We start from the raw sequence: 13265 nt of genomic DNA on the forward strand, positions 1-13265 counted from the left end.
CTGAGCTGGGGACCCCTGCTCCATGGATGACCTCACAGGCTACTGCAGGGTTAGTTTCATCATGTAAAAGTTGGAATAATGGTCCCTGCCTCATGGGTTGTTAAGAGAATTCAATGAGATTATAATGTTCTTGTTGTTTTTATAAAATGAAACAGTCTTTTGGGATTGGTAATTATTGTCTTGAATTCTTTTCTTGGTCCTCATTTCTGGTTATCTTTACGGGGCCCTGAGCAGCTAATGACTTCCTCTGGTCTTCCCGTTGCGCTCCGGGCTTGTCTCCTAATATCAGTGCTGAAGGCTGTTCCTTAAGCTCCATGGTGAACCCCGGGTTTCAGGTCAAAGCTTTCTGTGCCTGCAGTCACTTTGAACCCCTCTTCTGAGCCTTCCTTACACCTGTTTGTGCTCAGTCCTGTGGTCAAGCTGACCTTCCCACATTACCTGCACCTGGCCCTACATCTGAGAGTACATGTATTGAAGTCTCCTTGCCTCCCCATCCAATAAGATCTTTCTTCTCCACTTTTTGAAGAAGTTAAGAGTAGAAAGAACTCTGACTTGAGAGTGAGACAGAGTTAGACTGTCTAACCCTACCGTATACTGGCCTGTCCGAGCCTGTTGTTATCTGTGAAATGGAATGCTACCTACCACATGAAATCACTAGGAATATTAAATTAGATAAAATTTAAAGTATCTAGAACAGTACCTGCCACATAAGTAGGCACTCTAAATATTAATCTCTTCCTTGGTATTATGTGAAAATTTCCTTGCAGTGGAACCAACAGGAAGTCATGCACACTGCAGTAGTTCACCTGTCGCCTATCTCCTTTAGTGGTGCATCATCCTGACGTACCTGAAGATGGTACACTCCCCTTCCACCAGGAAATTCTGTGCTTTGTGAGTTGTTTTTCCGGAAGTTGGATTTGTGCCTTATGCCTTGGGATAGTCAATGGTAGGTTGCTGAGGCAGCAAGCCAGCCGAGGTTTTGACAGATAATCTGTGGCTGTGGCGCAGAAACTAGCAGGCCTATGTGGGAATTGAACCCACAGTTCAGCCAATCCCTGCGTTTGATGGCAGCACACCTTAACTCACCGGTGTGCACACCTCTTGCTTCTGAGCACTTTTGCTCTCACTTGATTCTTACAGGAGTTCTGGGAGGAGGCAGGTTCTCACTCTCCAGAAGGAGAGAATAAGCCCCAGAAAGCAGTCATAGCCGGTCTCACCCTAGTGGTCACTGGTAGGTCCCAGGAAAAGACCATGAATGTCTTGATTGTCTGGGACTTTGAACCCAGAGGAGAGCCATAATTCTGGCTGTCAGATGAAAGTTCAGAGCTCTTCCACAGAATCCTCTAGTTTTCCTGTCATTAGTGTACACTTTGTATCCATTTCTTATAGAATAGTCATTCATTCACTGGAAGAATTAAGTGCTGGGGACTCTAGGCACTGGGGATACTGTCAGAAATGAAAGAAATAGATAAAACCCCTGCATGCCCTGATGGGGCTTATCTTAAGGGTGGGAGGTTGACAATAAACAACTGAGAAAGGTGTGGTATGACTGCGAAAGATAGATAGCCTAGGTGACAAGTGCTACAGAGAAAGATAAGGCAGAAAGGAAGCTGCGGGGAGGTGGGGCGGACACTGAGTTTTCTCTGATTCTTCGTACTTACTGTCTCATCTGTGTGATAAGCCCTCCACAGCAAGGCTGTGTGTTCATTCCCTGACGTCCATCACACCCAGTACAGATTCCTGTGGGTCAGGCCTTTGCGAGACTGATTGTGGAGTTGAGCCAGATTTATCCAGAGAAGCAGGTGCAGGGGCTGTCTGCTTACCCACTGAGATGCCCAAGACCTCCCCAGATTAGAGCTGGGATCGCAGGACGGTGCCCTGACTGCTCTGGTGGGTTGGGGAGGGAGCCTGTGGCTTTTCTTAGAGGTTGGCTGTTAAATCTAGCGCTCCCCCTGCTGTTGGAAGATGGGCTGGGCTCTCAACTGATCTTTTTAAAATGATAGTTTCTTTTTTATCCTGTTTAAAAAAAATTTTTCTTGTAAATAAGTGCTGCTGGGATGTGTGGAGCAGCTTTTTCTTCTGGGACTGCTGCTGCTGAAGCCCAGCTCCTGGGAGTGGCATCGGGGGAGGAAACACAAAGGCCCAGGCAGGATAGGGTCATATCTATGCCCTTGCTACTTTTAGCGTCCCCTTGCCCCTGTACTCCCACCACAGCCAGCAGCCTGGCAAAAGTTATCTCCACACACAGTTTCACAGCTGTTCTGAAATTCTAGGGTAGCAGAAGTGAAACTGACCACTGTCTTGTACATTTCTCTCTTGTTGCTGCTGTTCCCTGCTTGAAGTGACTCAGGCCTTTTCCCCTCGTCTCCTCAGGGTGTCCCAACTCATTATTTGTCCTTACAGCCGAGTTTTTGACACAAAACTCTCTTCATGGTGATGCCTTTGAAGAGGGTCCTGGCTTGGTTTCCCCACCTCAGCATCGTTTGCTGAGTCAGGAGCTGTGCTCATGTGGTGCCAGCCCCAGAACAGCTGAGTCCTGGACGGGCTGCAGCGAGCCCTGCAGTGAGCTGACGCTGCTGCTTGTGTGCACCAGGGTCAGCCACACAATCACCGTGGAGTCCCTTTAGTCCTTAGAGATGAAATTCAAGTTAATTTTAGCAGCACTATTAATATCAGCTGAAGTGAAGAAGGAGCTGGCACCCAAGTAGACATGTCTTTTTGGTTTAGCTGCCCCATTCAGACAGGTTGGTCACTTTGAGATTCCTGATGAGGCTGAAGAAGTAAGGTAGACCCGATGTGCAGCTCTGCCCCCGTGTCCCTGTCTCCCCAGGAGTAAGGCGAGGCCCAACAGGCATGCTTGGAGCATTGACTGATCGATAAGGATTGTGTAGCTAAGAGTCCTGTAACAGGTCCAGGATATTTTTCAAAGTTGCCTTCTGTGGGTGCACTTTATAGAGCCCAAGCTCAGGCAGTAACTATTCCTATTAGGAATAAAGTAAGCAAAATTGTTTTACTGGGGCAGCTGAACCGTAAGGATACATGCTTACTCAAGTGCCATTTTCCTCTTCACTTCAGCTTATATTAAGAATACTGCTAAAATTAACTTGAATTTAAGATGCCTTCTCCACTGTAACTTGTAGTGGTAGGCATGATGCTTCTCTATAAAGTAATTCTTTTATGATTCTTTTCCCAACAGCTTTGAAAAGTCCAGCTGCATTTCATGAGCAGAGAAGGAGCTTGGAGCGGGCCAGGGTAAGGCGCCTTCTTCCCCCCGGGCCTCCAAAGAGCACTTTCAGAGCCTGTTGCGTTGTTGGTTATGTTCCTTCCCGTCTAGCCTGCCTCCAGGTCAGCCCTTGCCTCTCAGTTCTAAAGAGAAAGGTCTGCCTTTTCTACTTCATCCCCACCCCGAGCCATCTCCCAGCGTAATGATACGGAACATGGTCAGAATGAGTTTTCTCCTTTATTGTATTTAGGTGTATGTGCTGGTCACTGATCCTCCTCCTGTTGCTTTGGAGACCGCTAGTACTTTCCCATCTTTAATTCCACTTAAGCTTTTGTAGATGGTTAGGACACAAGCACCAGCCATGGAAAAGCTTGCTAAGTGGTGGTCCCTCCATATCGGTGGCTGCACTGCCCACACCTCTCCAGGATGGGCCTTTCAAGGGGCAGGAGACCTCCCTGGTCTCCATGTGCCCTGAGCAGCCAGTGTCCGCTTGAGGCTGTGGCAGCGGCAGCGGGGGCCCCCTCTGAGCCTAGGTTCATGCAGCAGCACCTGGCTTGCTGCGGTGTCTCCCCTCGGTTTCAGTTCCCTCAGGGGCCTCGGGGGATATTCTGCTGCCCAGTGTGGGTGGAGAAGGGGAAGTCGCTGGAGGCTGCTTCCGCCTCACACTCCCTTCACTTTTTTCTTTTACGTGAAAGACAAGGGAAGAGAACCTCCCCAAATGGAGGATCGTAGGCCATGGCTCCCGACCAACAGCTCTTTCGGAGACTCCGAGATACTGACCTCCAAGATTTTCTTACTGTCTTCTCTTTTTATTTTATTTTTAATTCTCTAAGAAAAATCATGGTTAATTCTTAGAGTGAATGGGAAGAATGAGATCATGGGTAATGGGAACCAAAGCAGTAACAAACTGCACTGTTTTACTTGCTGGGAGTGTTAGAGGATACAGCGGTGGGAGGAAGGAATGGCATTGCCTGTGCCCCCGACCCACTCGTAAGACTGGGTGTGATGTCCCGGACTGCTTCTCAAGGAGGCAAGGAGTAAATATGAATGAATTAGAACAGCTGCTGTTCTCTTGAGCACTTTTGTATGTGAAATAATGTCATTTTCTTGTTTATGCTTACATCAGCTCTTACAAATTAGGTGTTATTATCTTCATTTTCTAGCTGCAGCTAAGAGAGGTTAACTAACTTGTCCAGCTAGTAAGTGGCGAAGCTGGGACTCAAACGTTGGTCTGTGGACTCCGGCTATTTTCTTAATCAGTACTGTATTCTGCCTTGGCCTCGGCCACTGTTCAGAACTTCTGATGGCTGAGGAAATCTCCCTCCTCTGATGTCCGTGAAGACCTCAGTGTCCGACGCCCGTTCTGCCACCTTCTGCAGCAGCTGCGGCAGTGCTTCTGTCCCCCGCACATAGGCTGACAGACCCAGAGCTCACAGCTTGAAACTGTCTCCTGGAGAGCTCAGCGTCACCCCTGGGCTGGCACAGAGCTGCCCCATCAGAGCACTGAGGCAGCAGACAAGGGCCAGGTGTATACTGTTACTCCATGCAGTGTGCTCTGACATTTCATGTTCTGTTCTACTCTACTCTGCAGTGTCCTGTCCTGGGCTGGTTTTGATCCACTGATGGTCTTGACCTACAGTTTGAGAAATTCTGGTGCAGGGGTTGAGAGCACAGGCTCTGGAGTTAGACAGATCTAGGGTCAGAGATACATCAGAACATGGGCGCTGGGCAGTGGGCTGGCTCTGGGACTGTGAAGAGATTTATTTAGTTCTCCTGGAGTCTCAGAAATGGAGAAATGAAGATGCTGGACTTCAAGGAACTAGAGCTGTGATACTATGTGTCAAAATTAGTATTCTACTTGGCAGCCATTCAGAATGAATGGAAAAATGCTCATGAGATCATACAATACTAGATTTTTTGAAATAAGATATAAAATTATTTTCAATATGATTATAAGTCTGCAAAATTAAACTTCTGCAGGAAGAATGATCAGAAACAAATATCTCCAAATACTAACAGTGGGATGATTAAAAATTTTTTATTGTTGTTTTACTTTATAATTTTCTTTTATGAACATATATTACATTTATGATAAGAAAAGTAACAGATTTTTAAAAAATTTCTTTAGTAGTCCAGCCTCAGAGAGACAAGACAAGTGGTCTTGACAGATGATGGTGCCCTGGGCAGGTGCATGGAAATGAATGCATCCTCCCCAGGCCTGCCTCCGCCAGCCTCCCCTTGCCTCAGAACCCTGCAGTCTCCAAGTTGAGATCATGGGGGCTGCGGAGGTGACCAACAGCAGCCACTAAAGCGGCAGCTACTTTCTGGTCCTGTCCATGCTGTAACCTTGTGACCTGGATTTGAGAGCTTCCTGGTGTGTTTTTTCTGTAGACAGAGGACTACCTGAAACGGAAGATTCGTTCCCGGCCAGAGAGATCGGAGCTGGTCAGGATGCACATTTTGGAAGGTGTGTTATATTGGAAATGCTTCTTCCTCTAAACCATGTTCTCATTCTCTTCTCACTGTTGCACCACCCACCTTTCTTCTTCCCTCTTTCTCACCACTCCCATTTCTGTCAGCGGTTGGTAAGCCAGAGCCTTACCACAGTAAGACAGCAGTGCTGTGCAGTCACCCCTGGGTTTGGGAATTCCCAAAGATGCACAGTCACTTTGTCTTGGCTTGGCTTGCCGTTTTCTCTTGTGGCCATGCAGGGGCCCTGGGTCTCATCATCCCTTGGTATGAAATCTTTTCCTCCACAATCTGTTTTAAAATGCATTTGCTTTCTGTTTTCATTCATTCATTCATTCATTCACTCAGCATTTACTTGAGCACCTGTGATGTACAAGTAAGATCGTTGTAGACATACTCCACCCGGCCCCAGTACACACTTCTTTCCACACTCTAGTGAAGGAAAGGTTTTGGCTGCTGAAAGAAGCATGAATCTATCCATTTTTTACTTACTTTTGAGCCAACTTTGGGGTTGGAAGAGAACTTTCCTAGTCTGAACCCCACATTTTGCAGACGAAGACACTGAGACCCAGATCAGGGAGGTGGATTGGCCCCGTAACACAGCAAACTTGAGGGAGAGGGAAGACCACTCCATCGTCTGGTGCATTTTCAACTCTGTAGCTCCACCTCAGAAAATCCTCTGGGCTGGCCTGTGCCTGGTGACCATTGTTGTGTGTGACCACAGACTGTCCACAGTGGGGGCCCCTTCTTCTGTCCTTGTGACACTTCAAGCCAGGCCACTCTACTCTGCCGGGGATGCGCTTTCCATTCTGATGGTCTCTGCTCCTTCCCCAGAGGGAAGGAGGGCTGCTCTGGAGTTCCCAGGGCAGAACCAGGTCCATTCCTACATCCTCCTGCCCTGCATTCTCTCCCACGGACAGAGACGTCGGCTGAGCCTTCCCTCCAGGCCAAGCAGCTGAAGCTGAAGAGAGCCAGACTGGCCGATGACCTCAACGAGAAGATCGCACAGAGGCCTGGCCCCATGGAGCTGGTGGAGAAGAACATCCTGCCTGTGGAGTCCAGCTTGAAAGAAGCCATCATTGGTGAGGGGACCCCAGCCATCTGCGTGGACATGCAGGCCAGATGCAGAGGGAGGGGCTCTTGGCTTCTTGGTCTTTGACTTCCTGCTTAGACTTGGGAAACTGAAGTGTGGAGTGTAGAGCCTGATAAACAGGCCATATCATCTTGGGACAGTGCCCATGGTCTCAGAGATCAGTGCCATGCCAAAACAAATAATTAGGTCACAGAGAGGCCTCTGTCCACCTTCATCTCTGTAAACTCAGGACCTTACTCCTTTCTCACAGGGTTGACTGATGTCAGGATTGAGGTGTGTGAACACGTGGAGATGCTAGGGATTAAAAGTCTGTTCTTTTTCTTAGTGAAATCCCTTTTTCTAGCCTGGCACTTTCCACAGATATTTCACTGAACAAATATTGATTGATCCAAGCAGTATGCTGGGTGCTAGGACCACAGCCCCACAAAGTAGGCCAAGCCCCTTGTCCTTACAGAGCTCATGCCTAGGGGTGGATGTAGGTAGGTAAACAGGAACGACAAGACAGGCAGGGCTGTGCCAGAGGGAGCACGGGCTGCCTGGGCACACAGCAGAGGGTTACCCAGCCTGGCCTGGCAGGGATGTGGTGTCAAAGGAGGTGATGGCCAAGACTGAGGCTGCAGGGTGAGTAGAAACTAAAGTGTACGTGAGGGGGGAGTATGTGCTCCAGGCAGGGAGAGCAGCACAGGGCCAGGAGCAGCCTGGACATGAAGCTGGAGGAGGGGCTGTCAAGATGTGAGGTGGGAGGCGGGTGGAGTCCAGGACGTGCAGGGCCTCATGTGCCATGGTCAGGTGTTCGGATGTGATGCTCTTAGGTTTTGGTAATTCTTGGTACGACTTGTCTCCTTTGCTGCAGTGAGCCCAAGATCTGGTCCCAGACAAGGCCAGGCATTCCCATCCCTCAGAGGTAGCCCTGCCTTCAGGAGAAGGAGGCTCCACTGTTCCTACCGTAATAGTGAGTTAGCTCTTTGGGCAGGGCGTGAAAGGGAACCACAGGAGCTGATCCCACAGCATGCCACCATGGGCCCTGAACCTGAGCCCCGAGTCACAGGACACTGTGGTTTCCCAGGCCTGATCTGCACTGCAGACGGTGGCCGGGCAGTGGAGGAGGTGGCCGCCGTGCTGGAGGCTGGCACACCCTGGGCCCCAACAGCCCTTTCCTTTTGGGAGCTGTAGTCCTTTTAATTCACCACTTTGGCCTGGCGTTCATCCTGCCCCATCTCAGTGTTTTCCTGTCTAGGTCTTCACAGGATTCCAAAACAGCCCCTAGTTCATGTTCGGGCCAAGGTCAGTTCTGGACTCTCCAGCCAGCCTAAATCTGATAAATGTTTGCCAAGAGTTGGCAACATGCCGGGCCCCGTGTGAAGTCCTGCAGTTACAAAGATGAACAAAATATGATGCTGCTCTGAAAGAATTCAGTCTGATGGGAGAAGACTGATGTAGAAACAAATGATTTCTGAGTCTGACTCCCAGTCAGATGCCAGTGCCGTGTAGTAGAAAGGCCATGGTCCTGTGACATTGTAGCTGAGTCACCTGGCTTGCGGGACAGTTGGCAGGCTCACAGGCAATCATGGATATAAAGGATCCAGTGCAGTCCTTGGCTCCTGGCGAGACGCATGCAAGGGCTGCTGCTGTTTGCAGTAATGTTCATGACAGGCCAGCTGACCGCTGCTGTGGTGGACAACATAGACTAAGGGGCGTGTGGTCAGGTGGAGTGGGAGCTCAGCTGAGACAGGATTCTTTCAGGGTTGGGCATGGTGGCAGGGGCCCAGGAAGTACCACAGACAATATGGCACATTTGGGGTCAACCTGGAAGTTGAATGAGTTTACCAAGTAGAGAAGGTACAGAAGGACATTCCAAGCAGAGGGGGCAACATGGGCAATCGCCTGGAGGCCTGGTGGAACACGGCTTGTTTAAGGACTGGGAAGTAGTTTAGTTTGCCAGTGAGATCGTGGGTGACTTGAGAGAAAGGAGCATTTACCAGCAAAAGCTAGATCCTGCAGGTCGGGGAATGAATAGGAGGAAAGGAAATGGTGACAGAAGATGTACTTGATTACTCAAGAGGTGAGTGGAGAAGGGACAGAAAGGGAGAGGGTGGCTTAGGAAGGATTTTTAGGCTGGGAGAGATGGAGCAGGTTTATGGGCTGAGAGGAGGGAGGCAAGGGAGAGGCTGAGGAGCTGGGAGGATAAGAGGAGGAGGAGGGAATCGAATCCAGGCTGAGGTGGACGAGAAGGAAGAGGCAAAGCTGAGTGTGGAGAGCAGAAGGAGGGAGCCAAGACAGTTCTGAGGCCTGCTGAGAACGGGGGCATGGGAGTGGACTTTTCAGACTGCCTTATCTCCCACTGTCTCCCTGCACACTCCCCATGGCCACTCCCAGCACATACTCATATCCACTTACACGCTCACGCACTCTCACACCCTTTCTTCTAGGCCACCCCCAGTTGATCTGTAAGATTCATGCCAGGGCTCTCTCCTCCAGGACATCTTCCCTGAGCCTCTCCTCAGTGTCCCCTCAGTGTCCACGTTTCCCTCTAGCAGAGCATTTACTGTGCTCCAAGGCGATGGGACCATAAGCCCTTGGAGGGCAGGGACCCTGTCTCTACCTCCATTTCCTGCACCTGGCCTATGCCTGGCCACAGTAGAGAGAGAAAGAGAGAGACTCTGCACTGACCCTAGCCTGCACCAGTCCTTGGGCTTCTCCAGTGTGGCCAGCAGCTTCCTGGGCTGTTGTCTCACAGCAGGTCTCCTTGCTGGGACTAAGAGATGGTGGGAGAAAAGCTAGATGTGTGATTGGCATGAAGTACATGGTGGTCAGCAAGCTCTGTCCCCTCCATGCACTGCAGGTATGCCCCTGCTAGGACAGGTGACCAAGAGTGTGTGTGAGCCAGCCCAGTGAGGGTGTTCCTGGCTCCATCACCCACAGTCAGTCAGTGGAGGGTCCAGCCCAGGTGCGTCCTTTCCAGATCCCAGGGAGGTGAGAGCCTCAGGGCATGGCCCTGGAGAGGAAGAGTCTGCTGGGAGAGTTACAGGCTTGTTCTTGTTCCTTATCTGTGGTCTTCCCACCACAGCAGATTTCCCGTGTGGCCAGCAGCTCACGTCTGTGCTGTGACCTCTGCCTCACTTCCTCCTGGGTGGATAGCAGACCGGTGCACGACCTCTTCCCCCGACAGTGCTGAGGCTGGGGTTGGGACATGAACCTTTTGAAATATCCTACTTGCCCCTGTTCCCATCTTTCTTTCCCTCTGTGTCCTAGGATTTCCACACTGGGCCCCTCAGGAGCACATGTGCCCATGGCCATTCTGGCCTTGACTGTGGGGCACGGCAGGGCAGTTACAGCAGCTGGGTGGGGTTTTCTTCTGGTGGCCACTGCTCCCAAGTCTTGGGTCTCTGGGAGTCACTGGCCACTAGTGGGAGGTCACCATACTTCCAGTGATCCTGTTTCACCTGTGCAGATGGGCGTCCCTTTTCCAGGAGGTTCCTTACCCCGTTCCTGACCTTTGGGGAGTTCAGGCAGCCTGGGGGGGAGCTGCACTCTCGAGGCTGTCACCTGCGCTCACGAGGTCTCTCATCACAGGCTCAGAGCCCTCACTGCAGGGTCCACAAGCCTCTGGGGGAAGAGGAGAGTTTTGTGCAGCTGTAGGATGGAATTAAAGTACTTTTAATAGCAAGGAAACAGAGGAGGTGGCGGAGGCGGCAGGCTGGTGGGAGGGAGGCTGGGACCTGACTCTGAAGGCTGAGTGCAGAGGCTAAAGACGAGGCCTTTCCTCGCCCAGGGGAGCGCCTTGACGACCGGTAACATCTTCCTGGCCCTTGTTTTGAGATCATGATGACAAGCTCTCCTAGAGCTCTTTTGGTCCCAGAAGGCAGGTTGGCTGCTGGGCACCCTTCTCCTGTCTGCCTCGCTGGGCGCCACAGAGCAGGCACCCTGCTGGGACAGCCTCTGGCTAGTGAGCAAGGCCTCTCTTCCCATGCTCTGGGGCCAGAGGTGGAGTCTTATGCCTTTGGCTTTCAGTGGGCCAGGTGAATTACCCGAAAGTAGCGGACAGCTCTTCCTTCGATGAGGACAGCAGCGATGCCTTATCCCCTGAGCAGCCTGCCAGCCATGAGTCTCAGGGCTCGGTGCCGTCACCCCTGGAAGCCCGAGTCAGCGAGCCACTGCCCAGTGCCACCTCCGTATCCTCCACTCAGGTGAGCTTACTTGCTCTAGATGCTTCCCCTGCTCCCCCAGGACTCCAGATTTGCCAGAGCTGCCCAGAGTGAGGTCTCTTGCAGGGAAGCTGGGGCCTGTTGTTATTAGGAGCCTCAGGAGCTGGCTGCTTGAGTCCCAGTGGTGGGGAGGGAGATGTCAGCAGCAGGGCCCCGCTCCAGCCAGCCTCAGCCAGCCTGTCACAAGCCTCGGTGACCCGCCCTGGGTTCGCGCATTCAGAACAGTCCACTTCTCCTGAGCATGTTCACTTCATGAATCTTTTTACCACCCTCAGTCTCTCCCTTTCTGGTGCCCTCTCCCCCTGCCACCCTGGGGGCTGCTCTTCTCATCCCCGATAGTGGTGGCATCCAAGGAGGTGACTGCCACCTACCTCTGGGCCACTTGGAGATGGCCGTGCCCTCCGGAGCAACCAGAAACAGAGGGTGCCCTCTTCTCCCCTTCTCTCTCAGGTTGTGTCTCAACTCCCAGTGGGCCCGGATTCTGGAGAAACGCTTCTCCCGGCAGAGCAGCCTCCTCTGCCTCCCAGCCTCACCAACGGGACTGCGGCCCCCACCACCAAGCCTACCCCCACGCTCATTAAGGTACACTTCTCCAGCCCACTGCCCTCCCCTCCCTCTGCCCCGCTGAGCCCTGCTGTGACTTCATCCAGTGTGGGGACAACTGCAGGAGGTGGGCATGCATATCTTCTCCCCCTGGTCAGGGCCAAGCAAAGGTCCCTGAGGTCATGTGAGAGTTCTTCCTGTTCTCTCCATGTGCCACTGGCTGTCACAGTCATAGCCACGGTTTACTGAGCACAGTGTGCCAGACTCTGGACTGGGCTGTCCAGGCTCTTGTTCCTGCCCTCCCCATGGAGACACCCACCCACACCACCCATCTGGTCCACTGACAGCCTTGTGAGGCAGTAACAGAACCCTGTTTTACAAGCGACAAAACCGAGACGTGCAGACATGGGCCCAAGGTCACACAGCTGGCAGCGTCCGGCGTTTGTTTTTATTCCCTTCCTCCAAGCCCTCACCTGAAATACCTGAAGGGGGAAGGTTTACATCGACCCCACGAGACACCCCTGGGGACCTTTGTGTGGGGACATTGCTGGGCTCAGAGGTTAAGCTCAGCAGCACTGAGAGCTGATGCCTGTCCTCCCTGCCCTGCAGGGCCTCCTGCCCCCAGGGTCTCAGGGACCTTGGCCTGGACTGCCGCCTCCCCAGGCTGCATCTGTGCCTGCTAGGCGTGTCCCTTTCTTCCCGCTGTCACTTGCAGGGTTCCCTGTCTTGTTTTATTCTCTAGTCCGTGCAAACCTCGCCCCTGGTTGGGAATCTCTGGCCATCCGTGTTCTCCTCTTTCTGCTGTCACGGCCGCTCTAGAACCATCCAGGTTCCTGTTCTCTCACCTTGGCTGAGCCCTTGCTGTGCTACAGGGATCCCCGATGCCCTCCTGTGTGGCCCCCCTCCCCCAGGTCTGTCCTGTTTGCACTGTCTCTGCGAGGCCCTGCTGCTCACAGGAAGTTTCCTGGCTTCCCCCAGTCCCAGGGGAAGCAGTGAGCACCTCCTCCTGGGGCTGCTGGTGCTCTAGAGCACTCCGCTGGCTCTGGATGCTTCCCCATCAGGGGCACTTCTCTTGCCTCTGCAGTCTGTTCCTGATAGCCGCAGAGGTCAGAGGTTCCCCCATAAGATTCCTCCCTCAGACTTGCTCCTTGTCGCATGACTGCTGCTTGCCTTTGACCACCGCACGTCTGGAAGAATAAATGTGTGTATGTTTGTCCACTCTTCCTCTTTTCTGGGTGGCGACTCAGCCTGTGTGGGCTGGCTCCCCAGCCCCTCCAGTGAACTGAAACATCTCCTTCAAGGGTCCCTAATTCCAATCCCAGCCCCCATCTGCCTTTCATGCTCTCGGGTCATGCTCCCTCTCCACTCTTTGGCTTTCCCTTGCCTTTGTGGCTGCCCTTCCCTTGGCTTCCCATCCTCTTCCCTTTCAGTGGGTTCTTCCCGGGCCCCGCCCTCGGCCTCTGTGCTCCCTCTCTTGCACTCCACTGCTCCCGCAGCCTTGCTCTGGGTCCTCTGCGGGCCCATCTCTGTCCACTTTGGTGTTCTGTCAGCTCCAGCCTCAGCAGCTCTGCACCTTCTCCTCCCTCTTTCCATCCTCTTTGGGAAAACCAGAACCTCTTGACTTCCATGAAGGGGCTACCGTTGTCACAGTTGCCAAAGCTCAAAACCCTAAACCTTTGAACTGCTCACCTGCCACATGCTCCTGTCATCCATTCTTCCTCCATTTAGTTAA

The 13265-nt window shown here is 52.2% G+C and overlaps 1 protein-coding gene across 6 annotated transcripts in view; it reads left to right on the top strand.

Annotated features, from left to right (window-relative positions):
• The window catches only part of MRTFA (myocardin related transcription factor A), a 91520-nt gene that overhangs the window by 68176 nt on the left and 10079 nt on the right, over nt 1–13265 (top strand). For 5 of the 6 annotated variants that reach the window (XM_046646878.1, XM_046646879.1, XM_046646881.1 and 2 more), the window contains exons 3-7: nt 3197–3252; nt 5615–5690; nt 6613–6774; nt 10797–10972; nt 11441–11572. In XM_046646878.1, the coding sequence (XP_046502834.1) occupies nt 3197–3252; nt 5615–5690; nt 6613–6774; nt 10797–10972; nt 11441–11572 (602 nt within the window). The other variant, XM_046646884.1, reaches the window with a different exon arrangement.

The sequence above is a fragment of the Equus quagga genome, chromosome 19 (genome assembly GCF_021613505.1).
Source record: "Equus quagga isolate Etosha38 chromosome 19, UCLA_HA_Equagga_1.0, whole genome shotgun sequence".
NCBI lineage: Eukaryota > Metazoa > Chordata > Mammalia > Perissodactyla > Equidae > Equus > Equus quagga.